Source organism: Erpetoichthys calabaricus, chromosome 5, assembly GCF_900747795.2.
Source record: "Erpetoichthys calabaricus chromosome 5, fErpCal1.3, whole genome shotgun sequence".
NCBI lineage: Eukaryota > Metazoa > Chordata > Cladistia > Polypteriformes > Polypteridae > Erpetoichthys > Erpetoichthys calabaricus.
This window is the reverse complement of record NC_041398.2, coordinates 20,266,238-20,292,476: the sequence shown is the minus strand read 5'-3', so window position 1 is coordinate 20,292,476 and position 26,239 is coordinate 20,266,238. Positions and strand designations below refer to the sequence as shown.

The following is a 26,239-nucleotide window of genomic DNA, read 5'->3' as shown; positions in this document are numbered from 1 at the left end:
TTCCACCTTTGGGCAGATCGGACGGTAACTTGGTACAACTCATACTTGCATATGAACCCATCGTCACCACCAGGACCATACAAGGATAGACAATGGAGGCTGAGGAGGCTCTGGGCCTGGAGGGCCGCAGTGGCTGCAGGTTTTCTGTCTAACCTTTTTCCTAATCAGTGGCCATTTTCACTGCTAATTAACTTCTTTTTCCCTTCATTGTAATGGCCCTGTTTTTAAGGATTCAAGTCCTCTGAATGTGTTCCTTTCTTCATTAAATGGCAGCCAAACAGAAATGAGACGTGAAACGAGCCAACAGATGACCAGCTAAACTAGGGCTTCAAACTCCAACCAATTTCACTCCCACCAGTTTCTTAATGAGATGCCCATTCTTGCTGTTAATCAAACCCGTTATTTAATTCCCTGACCTGTTGCTGCTCTCATTCTGCCACAGCAGACATTTCCAAAACTGTTGAGTTTCTGTTTTTTCTAAGAACACCAACAAAATGAGAGATCAGCCTTACTGAGAAAGTCACCTTTTTTTATTTTCGCATATTGTGTGATGGGCACAGGTGAGCTGGTCATGTGGCTGCTTGTTTTGCTTCTCATTATTGTTTGGCTTCTTCTTCTTCTTCTTTCGGCTGCTCTTGTTAGGGGTTGCCACAGCAGATCATCTTTTTCCATATCTTCCTGTACATCTTGTTCTGTCACCCCCATCACCTGCATGTCCCCTCTCACCACATCCATAAACCTTCTATAAGGTCCTCCTCTGTTCCTCATCCCTGGCAGCTTTATCCTTAGCACCCTTCTCCCAATATACCCAGCATCTCGCCTCTGCACATGTCCAAACCAACACGATCTCGCCTCTCTGACTTTGTCTCCCAACCTGAGCTGACCCTCTAATGTCCTCATTTCTAATCCTGTCCATCCTCATCACACCCAATGCAAATCTTAACATCTTTAACTCTGCCACCTCCAGCTCTGTCTCCTGCTTTCTGGTCAGTGCCACCGTCTCCAGCCCATATAACATAGCTGGTCTCACTACCATCCTGTAGACCTTCCCTTTCACTCTTGCTGATACCCGTCTGTCACCAATCACTCCTGACACTCTTCTCTACCCACTCCACCCTGCCTTTACTTTCTTCTTCACTTCTCTTCCACAATCCCCGTTACTCTGTACTGTTGATCCCAAGTATTTAAACTCATCCACCTTCACCAACTCTACTCTCTTCATCCTCACCATTCCACTGACCTCCCTCTCATATACACACATGTATTCTGTCCTGGTGGTCCTACTGACCTTCATTCCTCTCCTCTCATATGTCCACCTCTCCAGGGTCTCCTCAACCTGCTCCCTACTCTCACTACAGATCACAATGTCATCAGCAAACATCACAGTCCATGGGGACTCCTGTCTAATCTCGTCTGTCAACCTGTCCATCACCATTGCAAACAAGAAAGGGCTCAGAGCTGATCCCTAATGTAATCCCACCTCCGTCACTCCCACCGCAGACCTCACCACGGTCACACTTCCCTCATACATATCCTGTACAACTCTTATGTACTTCTCTGCCACCCCCGACTTCCTCATTACAGTATCACAACTCCTCTCTAGTCACCCTGTTATTTGCTTTCTCCAGGTCCACAAAGACGCAATGCAACTCCTTCTGGCCTTCTCTAAACTTCTCCATCAACACCCTCAGGGCAAACATGGCGGATAATTAAGGAAAAAGAAACAACAAAGGGGCTTGAGTCAAGTTAATTAAAACTAAGGCAAAAGGAGTGAATTAGCAAAAACTGGTCACTAATGAAGAAGATGGTTAGAATGAAAACCTGCAGCCACTGCGGCCCACCAGGACTGGAGTTTGACGCCCGTGCTCTAAAGACTGTGTTTGAGAACACTGACTGGGATATGCATTGTGAGTCACACGGTGAAGACACTGAGGGACTCGGCCACTGTGTCACAGACTATAGTTTTGTGTGGATAACGCAGGTCACATAAAGACAGCAATCTGTTTTCTCCAACAATAAGCCATGGATCCCAAAAGACCTGAAAGCCCTACTGAATATGAAGATGAGAGCCGTCAGGTCTGGAGATAGGGGTGAAACCAAGTGGGTGCAGTCAGATCTGAAGAGGGGAGTTTCCCATGAGGGGAAATCCCACTACATAGACAAACATGAACACAAGTTACAACAAAACAACATGAAGGAAGCGTGCAATGGGATGAAGACTATCACTGGCAGCAAGAAGGCTGTTACACATGCAGAAGAAGGGAAGAAGGCAGCTAATGAGCTGAAGCACATCTTCAACAGGTTTGACTCATTCTTGTCAGTTCAGCCCTCACCCAACACTACCAGCCTCTGTGAGCAAACTGAGTAGGTTCTGGAATCCCAACTGCCATCTGCATCCTGCACAACCATTCCCTACAATGACATCATGCACATCTCCAGCCCCTGTCTCCATGTTCACCTTCAAGGGTTTGAATCTTGGTGCCCTCACATTCTCCTGGATAATGGACTACCTGACCAATAGGCAGCAGTTTGTGAGGCTGAGGGACTATGTGTGTCAGAAATGGTGGTGTGTAATACTGGAATACCACAGAGAATGTCCCTGTCTCCATGTTCACCCTCAAGGGTCTGAATCTCGGTGCCCTCACAGTCTCCTGGATAATGGACTACCTGACCAACAGGCAGCAGTTTGTGAGGCTGAGGGACTGTGTGTGTCAGAAATTGTGGTGTATAATACTGGAGCACCACAGAGAACTGCCCTGTCTCCATGTTCACCCTCAAGGGTTTGAATCTTGGCGATCCCACAATCTACAGGATCATGGACCACCTGTCCAAAAGATTTTCAGTTTATGAGGCTGAGGGACTGTGTGTGTGTGTGTCAGAAATGGTGGTGTGAAACACTGGAGTACCTCAGAGAATTGTCCTGTCTCTGTTCCTGTTCACCATCTACATGACAGACATCCAACACAATAGCAGCATTTCCCATCTACTGGAAATGTTCAGATGATTCCTCCATCACAGGCTGCATTAATAAATGGAGATGAGTCGGAGTACAGGAGGCTTGTGGAGGACTTTGTCTTGAGGTGTAGGAGGAACAACCAGTAGCTCAACATTAGCAAAACAAATGGGCTGCTGCTGGACTTCTGACATGCCAAGGAGCCTCTGAGACCAGTCACCTTTCAGGAGAAGGACATGGAAGTGGAGCAGATCTACAAGTACCTGGGGATTCACATGAACAACAAACAGACAACAGTTTGCTCTCTCCCTTCCTGTTCACCCTCCACACAATGGACTTCCACCACAATACCAGTGCTTACCATCTACAGAAATGTTCTATCATAGGCAGCATTAATAATGGAGAAGAGTCGGAGTCAAGAAACATTGTAGAGGACTTTGTCTTGTGGCGCAGGGACAATAACTTGCAACTCAACATCAACAAGACAGAAGAGCCAGCGGTGGACTTTAGGTGTGCCAAGAAGCCTCCGAGAACTGTCACCATTCAGGGGGTGGATGTGGAAGTGGTGCGGATCTACAAGTACCTGGAGGTCCACGTGAACAGAATACTGGACTAATCTGACCACACAGTGGCGCTGCACAAGAAGAGCCAGAGAAGACTGGACTTCCTAAGGAGACTCTCAGGTGTTTTGGTGTGTGCAGCAAGCTGCTGGAAATGTTCAACCAGCTATTGTGAAAAAGTAAATTGCGGCAAAATTGGATGCCATCATGGAAAATCCCCTTCATCTCCTCTAGGAGGCGCTCTTTTAGCGACAGACTCATTCCACTACGGTGCTGCTTTTTATCACCTCGGTAGGGATGGAAGGTTGGGGCTCTTTTCTGTCCCCTGCTATCAAGCAATACAATACTTCCAGCTGACGTCACAAACTAAATGCTTATATCTTTGTACCCAGCGCGACAATTTAGGAGAAGCGTACCCACTAAGCATGCTTCATGGAATGACCCCTGGTCTGTCCACTCTGTAAATGGACTTTGCTTGCTTACCTCCTGTCTGGCCATTTTTATCATCTTCCTCTTATATCCCACAAATGTGTCTGCTGTGTTTGTCATCGTTGTGGATGTGGTATACCAAGTGTGCCCCACGGTGGACTGGCATCCATTCTCAGGTTGATGTCTACCTTAATCTGCCAGTGACCCCAGATGAAGAAAAGGGATCTAACAAGTGGAGCTCATGTGGATGTAGCCAAACTCAAGTTCAAGCCCCTCCATTGTCTAGTGGTCACTGTTGCCCCATCGCTCTTTTGTTATCTTCACTGCTCTTACTAATTCTAGTTTTTCCTCTTCTTTCTATCCTCCTCATCTTTAACAGGACACTACTGCCAACTTTTCATCATCGACGATGGACTCGGGGGCCCCAGAGCTTGGTCTGAGAGTGTACTCACAGTGGCAATTCGTTCTGTACCCGAGCACATTTGTCCGCACGTACACAAGTCAAGTCCATTTGACTAGTGTGATCGCTCCATGCCGGGCCAACTGTGCCGTGCCCTGGCCTTGCTTGGAAGAGGTGGTCCCGAGCACAGTTGAGTAGCATTCGGGAACAGCGTTATCGCTAAACATGCCCAAGTACGAAAAACAGACACGACATCAATGATGCGACAAGTCAGATGGTGCAATTCTCACTTCAATACCATTTGAGTTAAAAACAGGCTCCCACCTTACACATGAACGTGAATTTTGGTTGGCAAGAAAAGCTGTACGAGGGGCATAGCGTGATCCTGCCCTACACGACTCTGAAACAACCACAAAATAAGAAAAATCACTTCGACGTGCATGCTGTGACTCTGCGTTTAGATCTTGTTTTGGCTTTACACGAAGTCGTATGGTGATGACGAAAGTGTGCCCGTGCCCAGAACGTGAAGTGCAGTGTTAGTGCAGGCCAGCAGAGAGAGGAAGAAGGGGTGGGGGGCAATCGTGCTTGGACACAGTATGGAACAGATGAGCCTAGTTGTGAGTGCACCCTTATTCTTTTGATATTCCCCTCCACTGTGACAGAGTAACTGAGGACTGATCAATCTGAAACATGAATTTGGGATTTCCTTCCTGTGTTGAGATTTATTTTGTACAATTTTAACGCATCAGAAGCCTGTTATAAATTAAACTACAAGTGTATAAGTATCTCCCCTCACATCAGAAAGGCACAGTGGTAAAGTGGTTAGCACAGCCACTCGTTTAATCACAGTACTTACTTGTTCCCACACTCCTGGTTGACTGCTGCTCCTCTTCTTCTCCCTCATTTCCATCATTGACTTTTTCCTCAAACTCAGATTTCAGTTCCACAAAATTCTGCTGGGTAGCCAGTTGTCCCATATTAGTGAATGAGGGCTGAACACTAGAATAAGACTCGTCACCAATATCTTGCTTGAAAACATTTAGAGGTTCCTGTTTTGGCAGTTCAAGGCAAACTGACAAACCTTCCAAATCCTCCACTTTAACCCGAACGAGTTCCCCCTCAGACGCCTCCTCCTCCTCCTCTTTAAAAATTGAAATTCTTCTTTCACAATCTTCCGACTTCACGCACAACTTCCCGGGGGCACCCCACTCAAAGTCCTCTTGTTTAATGTGTGCCACTTTTTCGTCCACGCTGTCATCGCTGGTTGAGGCCATTGTTCCGTGTAACACTCTTCTCTCTCTGCCCCGCGCCCAAGTGTCTGCTCTTCTCTTCTAAGATTCCCACTTTCACACAGACAGCCCAGTCCTGGAGGCTATTAAATAACTTGCTGCAAGGCCATGGGAACTGGGAAGGAGGCTCTTTTTTATCTGTCAAAATAAAAATGATAGAAAGACGTCATACAAAGTTATCAAAAAATAACTTGAGCACATTTCAGAGTTCATTAAACTCTTAAAACACTAAAAAGTTTTTAAAAGAGATTTGAAATTCTGGGACCCCTTGTTACCCTGAGAACATCTCTGCAGATTTGGAGTGAAAGCTTACTTGCTACGCAAACAAAGTCTTGCTGACCAGGACAAAGTCAAGAACAGGGGAAAGGGGGATGGTATGGGGGTCTTGCAGTATTTACATTTTTTTTTGGTAAATTTGAACTGAATTGTTTTATATTGGCAATCTATATATTAAAGCTTCCCAAATACAACAGTGAAAGATCCAAAGCTGAATTCGACCTAAACCTATCTGCTACCATTTTGAAGAAACTTGGCCTGTGATGTATTGATAGTCCAAACCTCAATTAGAGAGAAACCAATCGAAATACACGTTCAGCAGAAAGACGTATTGAGTTACTTTTCAGTGCCATTACAAATATTAGCAAACCAACCAACAGCCTCAGTGGGCCCGCCAAAATGATCCCCATCTATTAGGAGAGATGACCACCAGCTCACTGCTCAATACTCAAAAGCACTCCTCTTCACGCTCCTCTTCATTTCTCTGTATCTCTCTTATTCCTGCCTGTTAACCTTCACACTTCAGCTTACCTCCCAAGTCCTAACTCAACATCTCCATCTAGCGTGGAGACGAGTTCAATGCCCACAGGGCACAGCCCCTAAATGACTTTTGTGGATCAATGGCAGTCCAGTGTTTGCTCCACAGACACCTGGATTGGATGCACACCGGCTGCAAGTGACATTCCCACAAAACTATGGAGTATTTACATAAAATCCATTTAACTTTTCCTCAGGGTTATCCCACTTATACTTTCATCATCTCACATCTTCACAAGGCCCGTTTCTCATATTGCCCTGGTCACTTGTGGTCACAGATTTTCTTATACACTCACTTAAAATCCATTTCAACAGGTTGATCCTACTCACACTCACACATATAAATTAAAAAAAAAAATTATATATATATATATGTATAGTGGAAGATGACCCAGACACAGACAGGCAGACACGTTCAAATCACCCAACACACGTTTATTTTCCATATTTACAAGTGCACCACAAACCCCAAAGTCCCCAAACGTCCAGGTCCTCAAACAATGCCTCTTCTTCCTTCAGACCGCCTCCTTGCCTCCTCCAAGACCTTGTCTGTCTTCTCTCCTGACTCCAGCCCTCGAATGGAGGGTGGCGGCCCCTTTCATAATCGCCAGGATGGGTTGCAGGTGCCTCTCGACAATCTTCCGCCGGCACTCCCCAGTGTGGCGGAAGTGCCGGCTGTGCAACCAGAAGCACTCTGGGTGTCCCCGATCCTCTTCCCCCCAGCACCTCCTGGTGTGGCAGAAGTGCTGAGGTCCAGGGCTCCAAAGGCAATGGGGCACCCCCTGGTCCCCATAGCCACCAGTGCGGTCGCCCCCACGTGGTCTGGAGGAGGCGCAAGCCCTCCTCTGGTCCTCTGCGGCATCCCGGCCGGTACGCCCCCCCAAGCCACCTGTGACAATATATATATATATATATATATATATATATATATATATGTTGCATAGTTTACTGTCAAATAATGCAAAGAGTATGCAACACATGTTTCGCCCTAATTCTGGGCTCATCAGGCGTACACACTCACTGCACCCCCTCTTGGGGATCGAACCTTGTATATATATATAGATATATATATATATATATATATATATATATATATATATATATATATATATATATATATTGTGGTGGATTGCCGGCTTCTTTCTCTGGCCCTCACCCCCCAGGCCGCCAGGAGGAGCTCTCCCAGCAGCGTGTGCCCTGAGTTCCAGCAGGGCCTCATGGACTATGTAGTTTTTATACACAGCCCTGCTGGATACCTTGGGGGCCACCAGGCGTCGCTGTAGGGGGGCTCGTAGGCTCGCATGTGCTCTATAACCCGGGAGTACGTCACGGTCACGTGACAGGAAGAAACGATATGCTCCCGGGTTGAAGAAAAGGACTGTTTGCCCTGACCTGGAAGGAAAACGGACTTGTGGGTTTTGCCAGGAACCATTTCCGGGTCAGGGGATATAAAAGGATTGTGGGAAACCCAGAACACTGGGCTGAGCTGGGAGGTAGGGTGGCAAAGTGTCTGGGCAAGGAGGATTGGTTATTGGAGAATAGTTTATTGGTTATATGAATGGGGTGTGGAGAGTGCTTTGTGCACAATATTCTTATAAAATAAAGAATATTTATACTTTTACCTGGTGTTCAGAGTGGTACCTGAGGGTTCAAGAGGTGGACAAAACCCCTATCTGTCACAATATATATATATATATATATATATATATATATATATATATATATATATATGTATAAAAATAAATATCGTATATATAAACGTCTACACATGGGAGTGTGTATGTGTGTTTCTCTCTGTCCGGCATGGAAGTGAGAGGCGGAGTCGGGGTATATACAGTCAAAGTAAAAAAGTATGTGAACCCTTTGGCGTTTTCTGGTTTACTGGTCATACAAAGCGATGTGATCTTCAACTAAGTCACAGGTCCTGATATACACAATGAGCTTAAGCCAATGACACACAACAAATTCTACTCCTCATGTCTTTATTTTACAAACACATTCAACGTTCACAGTGGTAGAGTATAAAGTAAGTGAACCTTGGGATTTAATAACTGGTCGACCCTCCTTTGGCAGCAATGACCTCAACCAGGCGCTTCCTGTAGCTGCAGATCAGACCTGCACGTTGTGCGAAGGGGGGAATTGGAGCCCATTCTTCGCTGCAGAACTGCCTGAACTCTTCCCTATTCTTTGGTTGTCTTCTGTGTGTGGCTCTCTCTGTTCAAGTCATTCAATAGGATTAAGATCTGGGCTCTGACTGGGCCACTCCAAAAGGCCGAGTTTGTTCTTCTGAAGCCATTGTGCTGTGGATTTGCTGCGATGTTTGGGGTCCTTGTCCTGTTGCATCACCCAGCCTCTTCTGAGCTGAAGTTGATGGACAGACACCCTCACATTATCCTGCAGAATTTGTTTATAAACTTGGGAATTCATTTTCCCCTCAATGATGGCAAGCTATCCAGGCCCTGATGCAGCAAAGCAGGCCCAAATCCTGATGTTCCCTCCACCATACTGTATTGTGATGTTCTGATGTTGATATGAGGTGCACTTTTTACACCAAATGAAGTTCTGCTTGTTCATCCCAAATAGTTCAATTTTGGTTTTGTCACTCCTCAAAACATTTTCCCAGTACCATTGTGGAGTGTCCAAGTGCTCTTTCAGCAAACTTCAGGCATTCAGCAATGTTCTTTTTTGACAGCAGTGGCTTCCTTCTTGGTGTCCTGCCATGGACTCCTTTCTTGTTCCATGTTTTGCATATAGTTGACTCATGAAAAGAGATGTTAGCCAGTTCTAATGACTTCTTCAAGTCCTTTGATGTCACTCTAGGGTTCTTCTTTACCTCATTGCTGACTTTGCGTTGTGCTCTTGGGGTCATCTTGGCAGGGCACCCACTTCTAGGCAGAGCAGCCACAATAGCAAATTGTCTCCATTTATAGACCACTTGCCTAACAGCAGATGGATGAAGATCTCAAATCTTTGAGATGACTTTGTAACCCTTTCCAGCCTTCTGTAGATGAACAATTCTCCATTGCAGCTCTTCAGACAGCTCTTTAGTGTGAGGCGTGATTCCCATCTGGATATTCTTCTTGTCAAAAACTCAAACTCCAACTTTATAGTGTTTGTGATCAATCAAAGTCATTCTAGGCCACCACACCTCTGAACTCGTCTCATTATAAGGACTCCACGTGTGCTAAAGTCGGACTGCAATGAGCTTTTTAAAAAGTCATTAGCTTAGGGTTCACTTACTGTTTCCAACCTTCAGTTTCACAGTTTGAATGATTTATTCAAGATGGTCAAAAATTCTCTGAAAATCTGTGTATCTTTAGTTATAGGAGACTGTGTTTGCTCATTATTGTGACTGACATGAAGATACGACCATGTTTTATATGGAAATTAGACATAGACAGAATTCCTAGGGGTTCACATACTTTTAGTTTGACTATAGATAGATAGATAGATAGATAGATAGATAGATAGATAGATAGATAGATAGATAGATAGATAGATAGATAGATACTTTATTAATCCCAGGGGGAAATTCACCTACTCCAGCAGCAAAAAATATTAAATTAAAGAGTAATAAAAAATGCAGGTAAAAAAACAGACAATAACTTGAATAATGTTCAATGTTTACCCCCTCTGGTGGAATTGAAGAGTTGCATAGTTTGGGGGAGGAATGATCTTCTCAGTCTGTCAGTGGAGCAGGACAGTGACAGCAGTCTGTCGCTGAAACTGCTCCTCTGTCTGGAGATGACACTGTTTAATGGATGTAGTGGATTCTACATAATTGATAGGAGCCTGCTGAGTGCCCGTTGCTCTGCCACGGATGTCAAACCATCCAGCTCTATGCCAACAATAGAGCCTGCCTTCCTCACCAGTTTGTCCAGGTGTGAGGCATTCTTCTTCTTAATGCTGCCTCCCCAGCACACCACTGCGTAGAAGAGGGCACTCGCCACAACCATCTGATAGAACATCTGCAGCATCTTATTGCAGATGTTGAAGGATGCCAGTCTTCTAAGGAAGTACAGGCGGCTCTGTCCTTTCTTGCACAGAGCATCAGTATTGGCAGTCCAGTCCAATTTATCATCCAGCTGCACTCCTAGGTATTTATAGGTCTGTACCCTCTGCACACAGTCACCTCTGATGATCACGGGGACTATGAGGGGTCTGGGCCTCCTAAAATCCACCACCAGTTCCTTGGTTTTGCTGGTGTTCAGGTGTAGGTGGTTTAAGTCACACCATTTAACAAAGTCCTTGATTAGGTCCCTATACTCCTCCTCCTGCCCACTCCTGATGCAGCCCACGATAGCGGTGTCGTCAGCAAACTTTTGCATGTGGCAGGACTCCAAGTTGTGTTGGAAGTCTGATGTATATAGGCTGAACAGGACCGGAGAAAGTACAGTCCCCTGCGGCGCTCCTGTGTTGCTGACCACAATGTCATATCTGCAATTCCCGAGACGCACATACTGAGGTCTGTTTGTAAGATAGTCCACGATCCATCCCACCAGGTATGAATCTACTCCCATCTCTGTCAGCTTGTCCCTAAGGAGCAGAGGTTGGATGGTGTTGAAGGCGCTAGAGAAGTCTAGAAACATAATTCTTACAGCGCCACTGCCTCTGTCCAAGTGAGAGAGGGATTGATGTAGCATATAGATGATGGCATCTTCCGCTCCCACCTTCTCCTGGTATGCGAACTGCAGAGGGTCGAGGGCGTGTTGGACCTGTGGCCTCAGGTGGTGAAGCAGCAGCCGCTCCATGGTCTTCATCACATGTGATGTTAGAGCGACAGGCCGGAAGTCATTCAGCTCACCAGGACGTGATACCTTTGGGACTGGGGTGATACAAGATGTTTTCCAAAGCCTCGGGACTTTCCCCTGTTTCAGGCTCAGGTTGAAGATGCGCTGTAGAGGACCCCCCAGCTCTGATGCACAGACCTTCAGCAGTCGTGGCGATACTCCATCTGGACCTGCTGCTTTGCTGGCACGAAGCTTCCTCAGCTCTCTGCTCACTTGCACTGCTGTAATTGTGGGTGTGGATGTCTCTCCTATGTTGGTAATGGTTGTTAATGGTTGTAAATATTCCTCGTGATATTATATGTTGATATTTTCATCTTCAGCACCATCACCACCAACTGTTTCAGCGTAGACTATTGATACGCATTTAACCAATTTGCCGTGTAACTGATCAACAATTTTTGAGTTAATTCGTTTGACTTCATCGTTTCTTGCTGCCATATTTAGATGAATAGGCGATTCTAAACTGGATCTTCATAAGTGTGTGTGTGTGTTCATACATAAGCCCTTTATGGATTGGTGTCTGTCCAGGTTAAATGCCGGAATAATGCACCTGATGACCATGGTCTTGTTTGAAAATAGTTGTAAATAGTTGTAAGTAGGGCGTGACTTGAAAGAATCTCATGTTAAAAGTCTCCATCTCACAGGACTTCCTTCCAAGAAGTCTCTTCAAAAAGTCACGTCTTGTCCTAAGATTTTTTTATTATAATAGAGAGACATACACACACAGTTGTGACTATGCAAAACAGAGCTTTTATATTTATTTATTAACGATTGTATTATTTTTTTGTATTGTTATTTGTCTTATTATTATTGTTAAAGTGTACATGTCTTTTTACATACGAACAACTGTAAACCTAATTTTTGGCCACCCTGTGTATATGTGTGCGTGTATATACAGTGGTGTGAAAAACTATTTGCCCCCTTCCTGATTTCTTATTCTTTTGCATGTTTGTCACACAAAATGTTTCTGATCATCAAATACATTTAACCATTAGTCAAATATAACACAAGTAAACACAAAATGCAGTTTTTAAATGATGGTTTTTATTATTTAGGGAGAAAAAAAATCCAAACCTACATGGCCCTGTGTGAAAAAGTAATTGCCCCCTTGTTAAAAAATAACCTAACTGTGGTGTATCACACCTGAGTTCAATTTCCGTAGCCACCCCCAGGCCTGATTACTGCCACACCTGTTTCAATCAAGAAATCACTTAAATAGAGCTGCCTGACACAGAGAAGTAGACCAAAAGCACCTCAAAAGCTAGACATCATGCCAAGATCCAAAGAAATTCAGGAACAAATGAGAACAGAAGTAATTGAGATCTATCAGTCTGGTAAAGGTTATAAAGCCATTTCTAAAGCTTTGGGACTCCAGCGAACCACAGTGAGAGCCATTATCCACAAATGGCAAAAACATGGAACAGTGGTGAACCTTCCCAGGAGTGGCCGGCCTACCAAAATTACCCCAAGAGCGCAGAGACGACTCATCCGAGAGGTCACAAAAGACCCCAGGACAACGTGTAAAGAACTGCAGGCCTCACTTGCCTCAATTAAGGTCAGTGTTCACGACTCCACCATAAGAAAGAGACTGGGCAAAAACGGCCTGCATGGCAGATTTCCAAGACGCAAACAGACTGTTAAGCAAAAAGAACATTAGGGCTCGTCTCAATTTTGCTAAGAAACATCTCAATGATTGCCAAGACTTTTGGGAAAATACCTTGTGGACTGATGAGTCAAAAGTTGAACTTTTTGGAAGGCAAATGTCCCGTTACATCTGGCGTAAAAGGAACACAGCATTTCAGAAAAAGAACATCATACCAACAGTAAAATATGGTGGTGGTAGTGTGATGGTCTGGGGTTGTTTTGCTGCTTCAGGACCTGGAAGGCTTGCTGTGATAGATGGAACCATGAATTCTACTGTCTACCAAAAAATCTTGAAGGAGAATGTCCGGCCATCTGTTCGTCAACTCAAGCTGAAGCGATCTTGGGTGCTGCAACAGGACAATGACCCAAAACACACCAGCAAATCCACCTCTGAATGGCTGAAGAAAAACAAAATGAAGACTTTGGAGTGGCCTAGTCAAAGTCCTGACCTGAATCCAATTGAGATGCTATGGCATGACCTTAAAAAGGTGGTTCATGCTAGAAAACCCTCAAATAAAGCTGAATTACAACAATTTTGCAAAGATGAGTTGGCCAAACTTCCTCCAGAGTGCTGTAAAAGACTCATTACAAGTTATCGCAAACGCTTGATTGCAGTTATTGCTGCTAAGGGTGGCCCAACCAGTTATTAGGTTCAGGGGGCAATTACTTTTTCACACAGGGCCATGTAGGTTTGGATTTTTTTTTCTCCCTAAATAATAAAAACCACCATTTACAAACTGCATTTTGTGTTTACTTGTGTTATATTTGACTAATGGTTAAATGTGTTTGATGATCAGAAACATTTTGTGTGACAAACATGCAAAAGAATAAGAAATCAGGAAGGGGGCAAATAGTTTTTCACACCACTATATATATATATATATATATATATATATATATATATATAGCATTCGTAGTCTGAAACACAATCTGATTGTATGGGTGATTATCTACCAGGCAACGCATGTGGTTGGTCTGCAAGTCGGCAAACATCCGCCACAGTATGTCAGTCGCGAGAAGCACATCATAGAATGATGCAGTAGGGTGTGTACACCTGATGAGCCCAAATAAGGGCGAAAATAATAAATAAACCGACTTTTCTTTTAACACTTTTTCTCTTTTAAATCCCAACATACTGAATCTTTTAAATGAGGTCCTTGAGACATGCGTTTAATGACTTTGTAGCATAATTCAAGATAGGTTCCTCTGTTTGCAATTTCAGCACAGACAAAGCGATCGACATCATCAGCAGTTAATAATTTATTTTGCAAAGTAACCAATAAATGCATGTGAGGCAGACCCCGTTTTTAAAATTTGACCGTGTAAATGTATATGCTCTGATTTGACCAAACACCGTTTCGAGTTCTTTCAATAAAAATAAGACTTTTTGATAAAACAATCTATTTATGAAAGTGGGAATATCCAGAGCCGAGGAAGCTGGTGGCACTGTTCTCAAGAATCTCCCAGATTTCTGGCCATTGTGGATCGCACGTAATTGTAATAAATAAATCTGGCCAACCGATAGTTTGTGATATTCCTATTGCATCATGAGATAACTGTTGCAATGCTCTTGGACTACCTTGACATGATGATGGTAATATTACGCTGTACCTACAGTATTTTGAATTTGTCTGAACTATTGATATTTGAATTTTGAACGTGATCAATGAGACCTTGCATATGTTCTGTTCTAAGTTTTGCTTGATTTGATTTAATAAAGAAGAGACAATTAACTTAGACTTTTAGTCTAAGTCTAAAATCTTCAATTTTTTTTTTCTTTTTTGTTATAAATTGATCTATTTGTATGGAATGATTACAATAAAATTAATAAATAAAATAAAAAAAAAACTTAGACTTTCAGATACGCATTAATAATGTAATGTTGCGATAGACATTGAGATGACAGAAGTGGGTTAAATACATTGGGACGTATCACTAATTTTGACCCGAAATATTGTGTGGGTGTTATTCGTTTATTTGAATTTGTGTGTTTCATATTGTATGACCATCCTGTTTCGCCATCAGGGAAAAGCAAAGGAAAGAGTAAAGGATCGGAATGAGGCGATTTATTAGACAGAAACGACAAATCGTGCTGTGCTTTTGAATAAACACGAATATCAACTGTCTTTAATATTTCCGTCTTTCAAAACTATTATCGCTGACAATTCATCACGTTGGTTTATGATATATGCGAGTGTGATCTTTCGGATTCATATAAAAATCCAAGAAAATTTCTTTGTGTTTTGCAGATAAATCTCGTGTAAAATGCGATAATTTTGGACATATGGATTTGTATCCATTATTGCAGAATTTCTAATATGTCTGATCGTTTTAACTATCGATTCTATGTGGCATCACTTCTCCGTGATCATAAATATACACCTGACCAAATTGTGGCTTGTCGTAGCTTGAAAAAATCTCAAGGCAAAAGTTTTATCTCGTGGGACTTGGAAAAAAATCTCTCTTCCAAAAAGTCTCATCAAGTCAAAGGATTTATAAAACACATTTTGTGTTTGTTGGAAAGAACAGGAAGATTGTGATTCATAAATCTTTACCAATCATGATTGATAACCCCGATTGTAACACTCCTATGGAATTTAAGAACACTGCTAGTGCTGTGCTTGTGATGGTGCCAGGTGTCTGCGCTTTTGTAACAGGTGTATAAAATAAAAAGTTTAGTTGTTTGGAGCTTCACCAAATTCTGATGACAGTCATTGTGTTGTATGTTTTCTTGTTGTGGTCCTGTGTTACGTCATCAGTGTGCGCCTCTCCCCGTGTTCGCTGTGTTACTGTGAGAGGAGGTAAGCATGCGGTTATCCTCTGTATGGTAAAATGAAATATTTTAAATTGCTTGAGTTAATTTTTTTGTATGTGACAGTAATTGTAATATGATCTTTGTTGTTTTAAAATGTTTTGAATGTTTTTCTATTAATTTTAGATATGTGTTAACGTGAGCGTTCAACAGCCTTCACACATGGTTTTCTTTTGTTAATGGGAGGAATCCCGAAGCTTGAATAGTCACTTTTCACTTTCTTTGTTTTAATATTTCAGGTATGTTATTTTTTTTAATTTGATGTTTACGCATATCGTTGCAATTTTGATTGATCGCAGTATTTGTTGTGTTACTGTGAGAGGAGGAGGAATCACAGAGCTTGAATTGTCACTTTTTATGTTCTCTGTTTTAATATTTCTGACTATTAATAAAAAAAAGAGAAATCATCAAGAACTAAAGGGTGTTTGCATTACTCCTTCGTGGCGGTTTGTACGGCACATTGTATACATATCACAACGCAGAAGCTCGTCGAGGTTAACCGAATCCAAAGGCCGGGATGCAACAGTACGGTGCGTGCGGTGGAGACCGGTTACACTTTGAAGGCTCGTTTTTGCTTTTAATCCCGTAGAGTCACATAGTTTAAGTGTATAGTAAATGCGTTTGTGGCAGCGTGTGTTTATGGGGGCAATGGAAGCACCACAGAGTCTTAATCCAGCCTTGCCCCCAAATCCACTGCATGTCTACACGGGATTTCCTGCGGGTACTCCATGCCAGCTGTCATGTATTTGTAATGCAGTACACTTTCGTAGCCTTTTTTTCCTTTGATAAGAACGGACGAGCAGACAGTGTGTGCCTTTCCTTTCTTGTCTTTATTGAACAACAACTAACAAAATGTGCAAGGCATTACCAATCATATCACTAGAGGTCAACCCACAATCAGAAATCAATAGCTGAACTGAAATGCACACTTATCCTCTTTAATAAAATCCCTGTGTGCGTCCAGGTGTCCGTGTGTGTGTCTTCTGGTGAAGTGCGCATGCGCGGTGCGATGCGCGATATTACTGTCAGAGAAAGTTGGGGGCGTTTTACGAAAATACAAACCAGTATTACTGCGAGAGGAAATTAAAGGTACACAATACAGTGACGCATATCACAGCCACATACAAGCCAGTATTACTGTCAGAGAAAATTAAAGGCATATTACCGACGCGCACGCCTGTATTACCGCCAGAGAAAATTAAAGGTATATTACGGACGTACAAGACAGTATTACTGTCAGAGAAAATTAAAGACACACAATACACGGCGGCAGCCCACAAAGAACGGTCAGCTCAGCAAGTAAACATCAACAAAAGAAAGGCTGAAAGAAAGAAAAATACGACCAACAAAAAGAATGAGGTCAAAGTCCCTTGCCATTTAATATAGACTGTCCCTACTAATGTTTACGCATTACTGTTCTAGAGCCTGTTATTATAACGGGCTAAATGACTAGTACTGATATATAACACCAACTAAAACGGTATTTTCGCGAATTCCTTCGCACACTAAATTCAGGCGGCGCTACAATGACTCGACGGGACGAGCGAACGGATTGCACGGCAGCGTGCGTGGACACAGGCGGGAGAGCAGCAGCGAGTGGCTGGCAGGCAGGCAGGCGGAGTGCCGTCACCTTAAACACTGAGGCACATCGGCAGATCGCGGCGGCTTTATTCTGTCTTCTCACTCTCAATGACGCAGTCACATCTCATTGTCTTTCCTTCCTCGCTACTGATTCACCGCCCACACGCTCTCCTTGCTTCTACTTTTCCCGGAATTCCAGCCACGTCCTGCTCCACTTTTTCTTTCCTCTCGTCTGTCACCCGATATGCCCGACTCGCTCGCTGCTCTCGTTGCTTACCGACATACCGCCTTCTCCTCCTGGTCGTCGTCTCCCTCTCTCTGTTTTTCTATTTTTCGTTCTCTCTTTCTTCCCTGAAAGTGCAAATAGACAGTCCGGGTCGTCTGCGGGGGGAAATCAAACAAAGCGAGTCGCAAACGAACAAGCAACTCGAAGGAAAGAAGGGGTTCGTTTGCAGATCATCAGGTGAACACTGCCACCTACTGCACGGAGGGAAGAATAGTCATACATCGTATTGGTTTACTGTATATGTGATCATAATAATCAAAGACCTGTTCTATTTTTCTGAATATTCACCTAATGTTAGCGGTATTCGTGGTCTGTTAGGAAGAAATTAATTTTATTGCTTTGGACACTCAATGTAAATGTATTTATTTATTCATTTAAGGAAACAAATGCATTAGTGTTTTGATTTTTATTTCTAGAAAAAAATCAACGGAGAAACGATATGTAGGTCTGTTATTGAAATAGCAAGTTAGCAATGACATATAACAGTTTTCGCCAACCACATATACATTTTAGGGGGTATTGGAAAAACAATCAGTGATCTTGCATTCGATTGCTTACCTGCATGGCACATAAAACAACAATCCTGCTACAATACATGCAGCTCATTTGTAGTGATAAGGTTGAAGTATTTCTGGTGCTGCCACACTGCACCTAGGAACAACGTCCAGCTCAAGAGGAAGCCTCACAAAGGAAGGACAGTCATTTCCTGCAGCACCCTCTACCCCTGGTAGCAGCCATGGAACCCCACTGGGCTAACCTACGGGACTACAACTCCCTGAATGCCCTGCGTACACCTGCTCAGGAATGCTGCCACCCAGTGCACTGGATGTGTATGCAACCTTGGTATGCTACCTTCCCAAGTCCATTCATGACTCTGTTGTTGAAATCCACACGGATGCCAGTCTGTCCAAGCTGGTGTGGCATGTCTAGTTCCTGGCTGAGATAGGACATGTCCTGCCTATGCATATGCACTGCTTTGGTCTTTTGGCCAGGTGACAGTCAAGGACTCAAGATAGATAAATAGATCGATCTGAAAGGCACTATGTGATATAGATAGATAGATAGATAGATAGATAGATAGATAGATAGATAGATAGATAGATAGATAGATAGATAGATAGATAGATAGATAGTGTAGCAGTTGAGGCGTGGAGCCACCTCTAACACCCTCAGGTACCACTCCAGACACTGGATAAAAGTCCAAGACTTCTTTATTTTCTTGTACCGTGCACAAAGCACCCTCCACTCCACACTCATATAATTACAATAAATCACCACAAATACTCAATACTTCTCCTCGCCCAGACACTTTGCCACCCTACCTCTCAGCTCAGCTCAGTGTCTGGGCTTTCCCATGAGTCCTTTATACACCCTGACCCGGAGGTGCCTCTGTTCCATTACCCACAAGTCCGTATTCCTTCCGGGTCAGGGTAAACAGTTCTTTTCTTCACCCCGGGAGCACGTTGTTCCTTCCTGTCACGTGACCGTGACATACTCCCGGGTTATAGGGCACATAAGAGCCCATGAGCCCCCCTACAGCGACTCCCAGTGGCCCCCAAGGTATCCAGCAGGGCTGTGTATAAACACTACATAGTCCATGAGGCCCTGCTGGAACTCGGGGCACGAGCATACTGTCGGGAGAGCTCCTCCTGGCGGCCTGGGAGTGAGGGCCGGAGTAAAATGCCGGCAATCCACCACAATAGATAGATAGATAGATAGATAGATAGATAGATAGATAGATAGATAGATAGATAGATAGATAGATAGATAGATAGATAGATAGATAGATAGATAGATAGATAATAAAGGCACTATATGATAGATAGATAGATAGATAGATATATAGATAGATAGATAGATAGATAGATAGATAGATAGATATATAGATAGATAGATAGATAGATAGATAGATAGATAGATAGATAGATAGATAGATAGATAGATAGATAGATAGATAGATAGATAGATAGATAGATAGATAGATAGATAGATAGATAGATGGGTGTTACATGCTTCAATAGATTGTTATTTGTTGATGACACACTTTTTTCCACCAATATAACTCATTTTGTACTGGAGGCTGCATAATAAATGGTGTAGAATTAGAGATCTAAACATCTTGGTAGAGCAATATTTTGAGAAAGTTCCTGACAGTCCATATCTCTAAAAGTCTGTTTTGGATACAAGAAAAAAAATTTTCTTTTGAAATATTTGCTTTTTTTCTTCTCTTGAAACTTGGTGTAACATTTACTATATGTGTGACATTTGAATGCCACATCAGTAAGATGTGATTTCAGGTGTATAGACAGAACCAAATAAAGGAGTAAAAGGAAACATAACCATTGCATCTCTACCATGTTCCATATTACAGACTGGACCACATTATAAGTTGAGTTGGGCACTTGTTACAAAGGCCCATGGTACGGGCATACTATGGTAAAATGGCCTGTCTGTTGCATGTTATGGTGGTGCCCTCATACATTTTCTTGCTTTAAAATTCAGTGGTTTATACAACATGCATTATGTTTTTGGTTTTTTTTTTATAGTTGATGTTCAACAATGATCCTCGGCTTATCTTATGGCAAATAAACATTTATAAAGCAGACATCTGCTGTTTTGTGTCTATCGTTATCACTGACTTTGTCAAAATATTATTAGTGGATACTCCATTAGGTCAATATAACTTAGAAATACACTGGCGCCTAAAATTAGGCTTCTGTAAACATCCAAAGACATTTCATCTTTGCACTCTATTTTCTTAACTCTTTTTAACTGCTGTGTTATTGTTACTCATTCTTGTTTGGTTAAATCTAATTGACTGTTTTGATAGAATTGTTTTCAGAATTCATTTACTTCACATTTACCTTCACCTTCCTTCTTTTAATGTGTTAAATAAAAATAAAGGTTATGAAATGCACTTTACTGCTAACCTTGTGAATCGTAATACTCATTGCTTGTTAAAGTATATATATATACACTATATATATATATATATATATATATATATATATATATATATATAGATAGATAGAGAGAGAGAGAGAGAGAGAGAGAGGTGAAGGTCTGTGATGCGGTTTGCATATTTGTAGCTGGAAATCCACAAAGGAAGCAAATAAATCACGTATCTTGAAATTGTTTTTTATTCCTAAGTTTTTGATTCCTACCAGGAATCATCATCAGAGGAAAATGATTAGACTTACAGAAACCCAAAGCAATGTATAGCAAATAATGATGGGAGGATAGGTGGATGTGGTGGTGAGTTTGATGAGGTGGGGTTCGAAGGGTATTGGTCATAATGTCTTATTTTATTATTTTCATGTTCTTCTTTTCATGCCTGCATATATATATATATATATATATATATATATATATATATATATATATATATATATATATACACACACACTATCTGATTACCCAGTGGCTTCGCTCACTGAGTGCAAGGGAAAAAAATAAAATGTAGTCTGTAAGTTATTAAACATTTAAGTAGTAAAGATACATTGAGCACTACTGGAGTGGTTTCAGGTAAACTACATTTTAAAGGCGCTATAACACAACAGGTAAGTAGCACTAACAGCAGCTAAAATGTATTTGGATCACTTTTCGGTAGTAGATCCCTTGTGAAAGGTGCCACACGACCGCTGTGGTATAGAAATTACATTTTCTATGTGATCATCCAAATTTTTGCCTGACAACCTTGCACTACATGCCTGTGATTTACTTCTTAAAATAATTAATCACAAAAGCAACCTTGAATGTTGCAGGGTTTTAGTGACCCGAACTCACCTTAACGGACAGTAAGAAGTCATGTAGGGCAATTTACTAACAGAGTCCTGCTTCGATGGCGCCGATTACACTCATTCGCAAAGATTTCCACTCTCCCAGGAGCCGACGGGGCACTTGAAGTGTCACAAACAGTGCGAGAAGAGAGGACGCTGCCCGAAGCTGCGATGCTCTCAACTCGGTGGAGCAGCCCGACATTCCGCACCTCCCAGCGTCCACTTTGTTCTCACGACCCCTCACCGATGAAGGCGGTCTCGTCTTCACATTGTTTACAGCTCGGAGCAGTTAAAAAGTAGAAAAACGCAAAGCTGTTTTCCTCATCTCTTCTACTGTCAAGTACTGCCAACTAAAAATAAAGTTAAAATGTGACAGTTTCCGCGACAGTCACGTGGACGAATAAATAAAACTTCTCTGTCAGAACGCGCCTGGCGGCGGACGGCTCAGCGCTGTACTCCAGAGAGGAGGGCTGGGAGATTGTAATGCGGGGCGCACTTCTATGAGATAGATTGGCATGTTTGTGTTTACTTCTTTTTAATATCAGTAAAATAACTCTCACACAAATAACAACAACTCGTAAAGACGATATAAAAATGGCGTCCACAAATGAAGTGATTAGTTCCTCCATCCATCCATTTTCCAACCCGCTGAATCCGAACAAAGGGTCACGGGGGTCTGCTGGAGCCAATCCCAGCCAACACAGGGCGCAAGGCAGGAACCAATCCCGGGCAGGGTGCCAACCCACCGCATGTGATTAGTTCCTGTATTATAATATGTTCTGTGTTCATACGTAATTTCCATATCACGTGGTCATATGTAATTTCCGTTTTAAACACGAAAAGAATTATATATATATATATATATATATATATATATATATATATATATATATATATATATATAATTAGTACTATATATATAGTACTTGATACTGCATCTGCCGAATAATACAAAGAGTACATAACACATGTGTCGCCCTTATTGGGGTTCATCATTACGGGGATGGAACTTCAGAAGTCAGCGCGAAACCTCTAACCATGGCGCCACAGCGGTTGGTTCGCTTATTTGACAGGGTGAACGTCGAAGTACAGTATTACATTCTTAGGTCTGAATTGCAGTCTCATTATTTAAGTGGTTACTTGCCAGGTAACGCTAGCGATTGGTCGGGATGTGGGGCACTGCTGTTAACAATCTCGCATCCTTGTGACAGAATTGGCACTCCAGCCACCATTAAAGAACCTCCCACTGTTGCACTCGATCTGAACTACTGTAGTGTGGTGCTCAGGTGTCACCCATTGCATGACTGCACTTGGGTCCTAATCTGGGAGCCTGAGTTGGTTTGTGGCAATGCGCTGTATCAGCACGTGCTCCTAACCTCCTTCCTCGAGAGACCGCCACTTGAGGGCACCGAAGTGAGAGAAGCCCCGCCCCCTTCAATGCTGACCTGAGCCAGAACGAATCGCTTTCAAACGTCCAAGAGAGAGAGAACTAATTGTTTTCTGGAGAACACACACTGAAGTGCTTGATTTTCGTTATTCTGCTTGTTTTCTGTTTGAAATTAAGCAGGATGTTTGCCCAGTTCCATTTGTTTGCGCTACTGTGATCTTTACTTTCTTTTTTATACTTTCTAATTTTCCTGCTTTCATAATCTCTAACCTTCTCTGCATTGGTATAGTGTGAACGTCTTTATGAAGTGCTACTTTGTCTTTTACTCTCTGTCTTTGAATTCTGAGCCCAATGGGACATGCTATTTTTCAATTCCACTTGTTCTGGGCTGATAATTACTTTCCTTCTTTTTTGAATTTGCACCTCGATTATTCTTTATCTTTTTTGCTCTTTTTTCTCTTCAATGCTTTCGAGTCTCTTTTCTCCATGCTGCTTTCTTCTTCACTTAGTCGTCGATGTTTCATTTATAACGTATTGTCCTTATACACTTTATATGCGCTGAAACCCTGGATCTGTGTGTGCTCAAATCCTTTAGACGACTGAATGTTTTGCTGCCCGTGTGTCTTACTTGATATTGGTTGTAAGCATGGCGTGTCTTGCAAGAATCTCACGTTCTACGTCATCACGAGACGGTCCTGGGTCAATCTCTTGGCACAAAGTCTCATGTTTAAGGTCCCTGCAAAACACTCCGTGGCCATTCTCTTTCATCTCGCGAGTCTTTTAAGTGTCTTCCGTGATCTTAACGTGAAGATCACATCTCGTCTGCTGTCTTTCTCTCCCAGGATTTTATTTTACAATAGAGAGATAATTTAATTATTCTTAAAATAATCTTAACTTTACACACTTTTTAGATATGCCTTGAACGTTTGTGCTGTATTATGTCAGTCTGTATATGTGTAAATATATATACCGTATATTAATATACCATACACCTTTGCATAGAGAGTGAGAGACAGAGAGACCCTTATTCAAACACAACTAGATAGATAGATAGATAGATAGATAGATAGATAGATAGATAGATAGATAGATAGATAGATAGATAGATAGATAGATAGATAGATCTGTAAAACACAATAAGATAGATAGATAGATAGATAGATAGATAGATAGATAGATAGATAGATAGATAGATAGATAGATAGATAGATAGATAGATAGATAGATAGATAGATAGATAGATAGATAGATAGAGATAAGATAGATAGATAGATAGAATAGATAGATAGATAGATAGATAGATAGATAGATAGATAGATAGATAGATAGATAGATAGATAGATAGATAGATACTTTATTAATCCCAATGGGAAATTCACATTCTTCAGCAGCAGCATACTGATACAATAAATAATATTAAATTAAAGAATGATAATAATACAGGTGAAAAAAACAGACAATAACTATGTATAATGTTAAATATTAACGTTTACCCCCCCTGGTGGAATTAAAGAGTCGCATAGTTTGGGGGAGGAACGATCTCCTCAATCTGTCTGTGGAGCAGGACAGTGACAGCAGTCTGTCGCTGAAGCTGCTCTTCTGTCTGGAGATGATCCTGTTCGGTGGATGCAGTGGATTCTCCATAATTGATAGGAGCCTGCTGAGCGCCCGTCGCTCTGCCACAGATGTCAAACTGTCCAGCTCCATGCCAACAATAGAGCCTGCCTTCCTCACCAGTTTGTCCAGGCGTGAGGCATCTTTCCTCTTAATGCTGCCTCCCCAGCACACCACTGCGTAGAAGAGGGCGCTCGCCACAACTGTTTGATAGAACATCTGCAGCATCTTATTGCAGATGTTGAAGGAAGCCAGCCTTCTAAGGAAGTATAACCGGCTTTGTCCTTTCTTGCACAGCGCATCAGTATTGGCAGTCCAGTCTAATTTATCATCCAGCTGCACTCCCAGATATTTATAGGTCTGCACCATCTGCACACAGTCACCTTTGATGATCACTGGGTCTATGAGGGGTCTGGGCCTCCTAAAATCCACCACCAGCTCCTTGGTTTTGCTGGTGTTCAGGTGTAGGTGGTTTGAGTTGGACCATTTAACAAAGTCATTGATTAGGTCCCTATACTCCTCCTCCAGCCCATTCCTGATACAGCCCACGATAGCAGTGTCATCAGCGAACTTTTGCACGTGGCAGGACTCCGAGTTGTATTGGAAGTCCGATGTATATAGGCTGAACAGGACCGGAGAAAGTACAGTCCCTTGTGGCGCTCCTGTGTTGCTGACCACAATGTCAGACGTGCAGTTCCCAAGACGCACATACTGAGGTCTGTCTTTAAGATAGTCCACGATCCATGCCACTAGGTATGAATCTAATCCCATCTCTGTCAGCTTGTCCCTAAGGAGCAGAGGTTGGATTGTGTTGAAGGCGCTAGAGAAGTCTAGAAACATAATTCTTACAGCACCACTGCCTCTGTCCAAGTGAGAGAGGGATCGGTGTAGCATATAGATGATGGCATCTTCCGCTCCCACCTTCTCCTGATATGCAAACTGCAGAGGGTCAAGGGCGTGTTGAACCTGTGGCCTAAGGTGGTGAAGCAGCAGCCTCTCCATGGTCTTCATCACATGTGATGTCAGAGCAACAGGCCGAAAGTCATTCAGCTCACTAGGACGTGATACCTTTGGGACTGGGTGATACAAGATGTTTTCCAAAGCTTCGGGACTCTCCCCTGTTCCAGGCTCAGGTTGAAGATGCGCTGTAGAGGACCCCCCAGCTCCGATGCACAGACCTTCAGCAGTCGTGGCGATACTCCATCTGGAACCGCTGCTTTGCTGGCACGAAGTCTCCTCAGCTCTCTGCTCACTTGCGCTGTTGTTATTATGGGTGGGGATGTTTTTCCTATGCTGGTATCAGCAGAAGGATGTGTGGAGGGTGCAGTACTCCGAGGTGAGAGTGAGAGTGGGTTAGGGTGGTCAAACCTGTTAAAAAAGTTGTTCATTTGGTTTGCTCTCTTCACGTCTCTCTCAATGGTGGTACCCCGCTTCGAGCTGCAGCCAGTGATGATCTTCATCCCATCCCACACTTCCTTCATGCTGTTATTCTGCAACTTCTGCTCCAGCTTTCTCCTGTACTGCTCCTTCGCCGCCCTGAGTTGGACTCGGAGTTCCTTCTGCACGCGCTTGAGCTCATGCTGATCACCGTCTTTAAAAGCCCTTTTCTTCTGATTCAAAAGGCCCTTGATGTCACTTGTAATCCATGGCTTGTTGTTAGCATAGCAGCGTACTGTTCTTACTGGAACTACAATGTCCATACAGAAGTTGATGTAGTCAGTAGTGCAGTCAACAACCTCCTCAATGTTCTCATTATGAGATCCCTGCAGGATATCCCAGTCTGTAGTTCCAAAAAGTTCTCTCAGAGTATTCTCAGCCTCCGGGGTCCACTTCCTGAATGATCGTGTGGTTGTAGGTAGGACTCTCACTTTTGGTTTATAGTGAGGCTGAAGCTGAACCAGG

General features: G+C 42.8%; 1 protein-coding gene across 2 annotated transcripts in view; it reads right to left on the bottom strand.

The window, feature by feature from the left end:
* The window catches only part of LOC114641676 (zinc finger protein 501-like), a 202,253-nt gene that overhangs the window by 3,989 nt on the left and 172,025 nt on the right, over nt 1-26,239 (bottom strand). Inside the window, exons 1-2 of one of the 2 annotated variants that reach the window (XM_028790714.2) lie at nt 17,549-17,679; nt 5,199-5,769 (exon numbers count right to left, since the gene is read on the bottom strand). The exons of the other annotated variant lie outside the window; for it this stretch is intronic. Of the exons in view, the coding sequence (XP_028646547.1) occupies nt 5,199-5,616 (418 nt within the window). The 5' untranslated portion in view covers nt 5,617-5,769; nt 17,549-17,679. Of the gene's footprint in view, nt 1-5,198; nt 5,770-17,548; nt 17,680-26,239 lie in introns of those variants that run through there. 2 annotated transcript variants of the gene reach the window in all.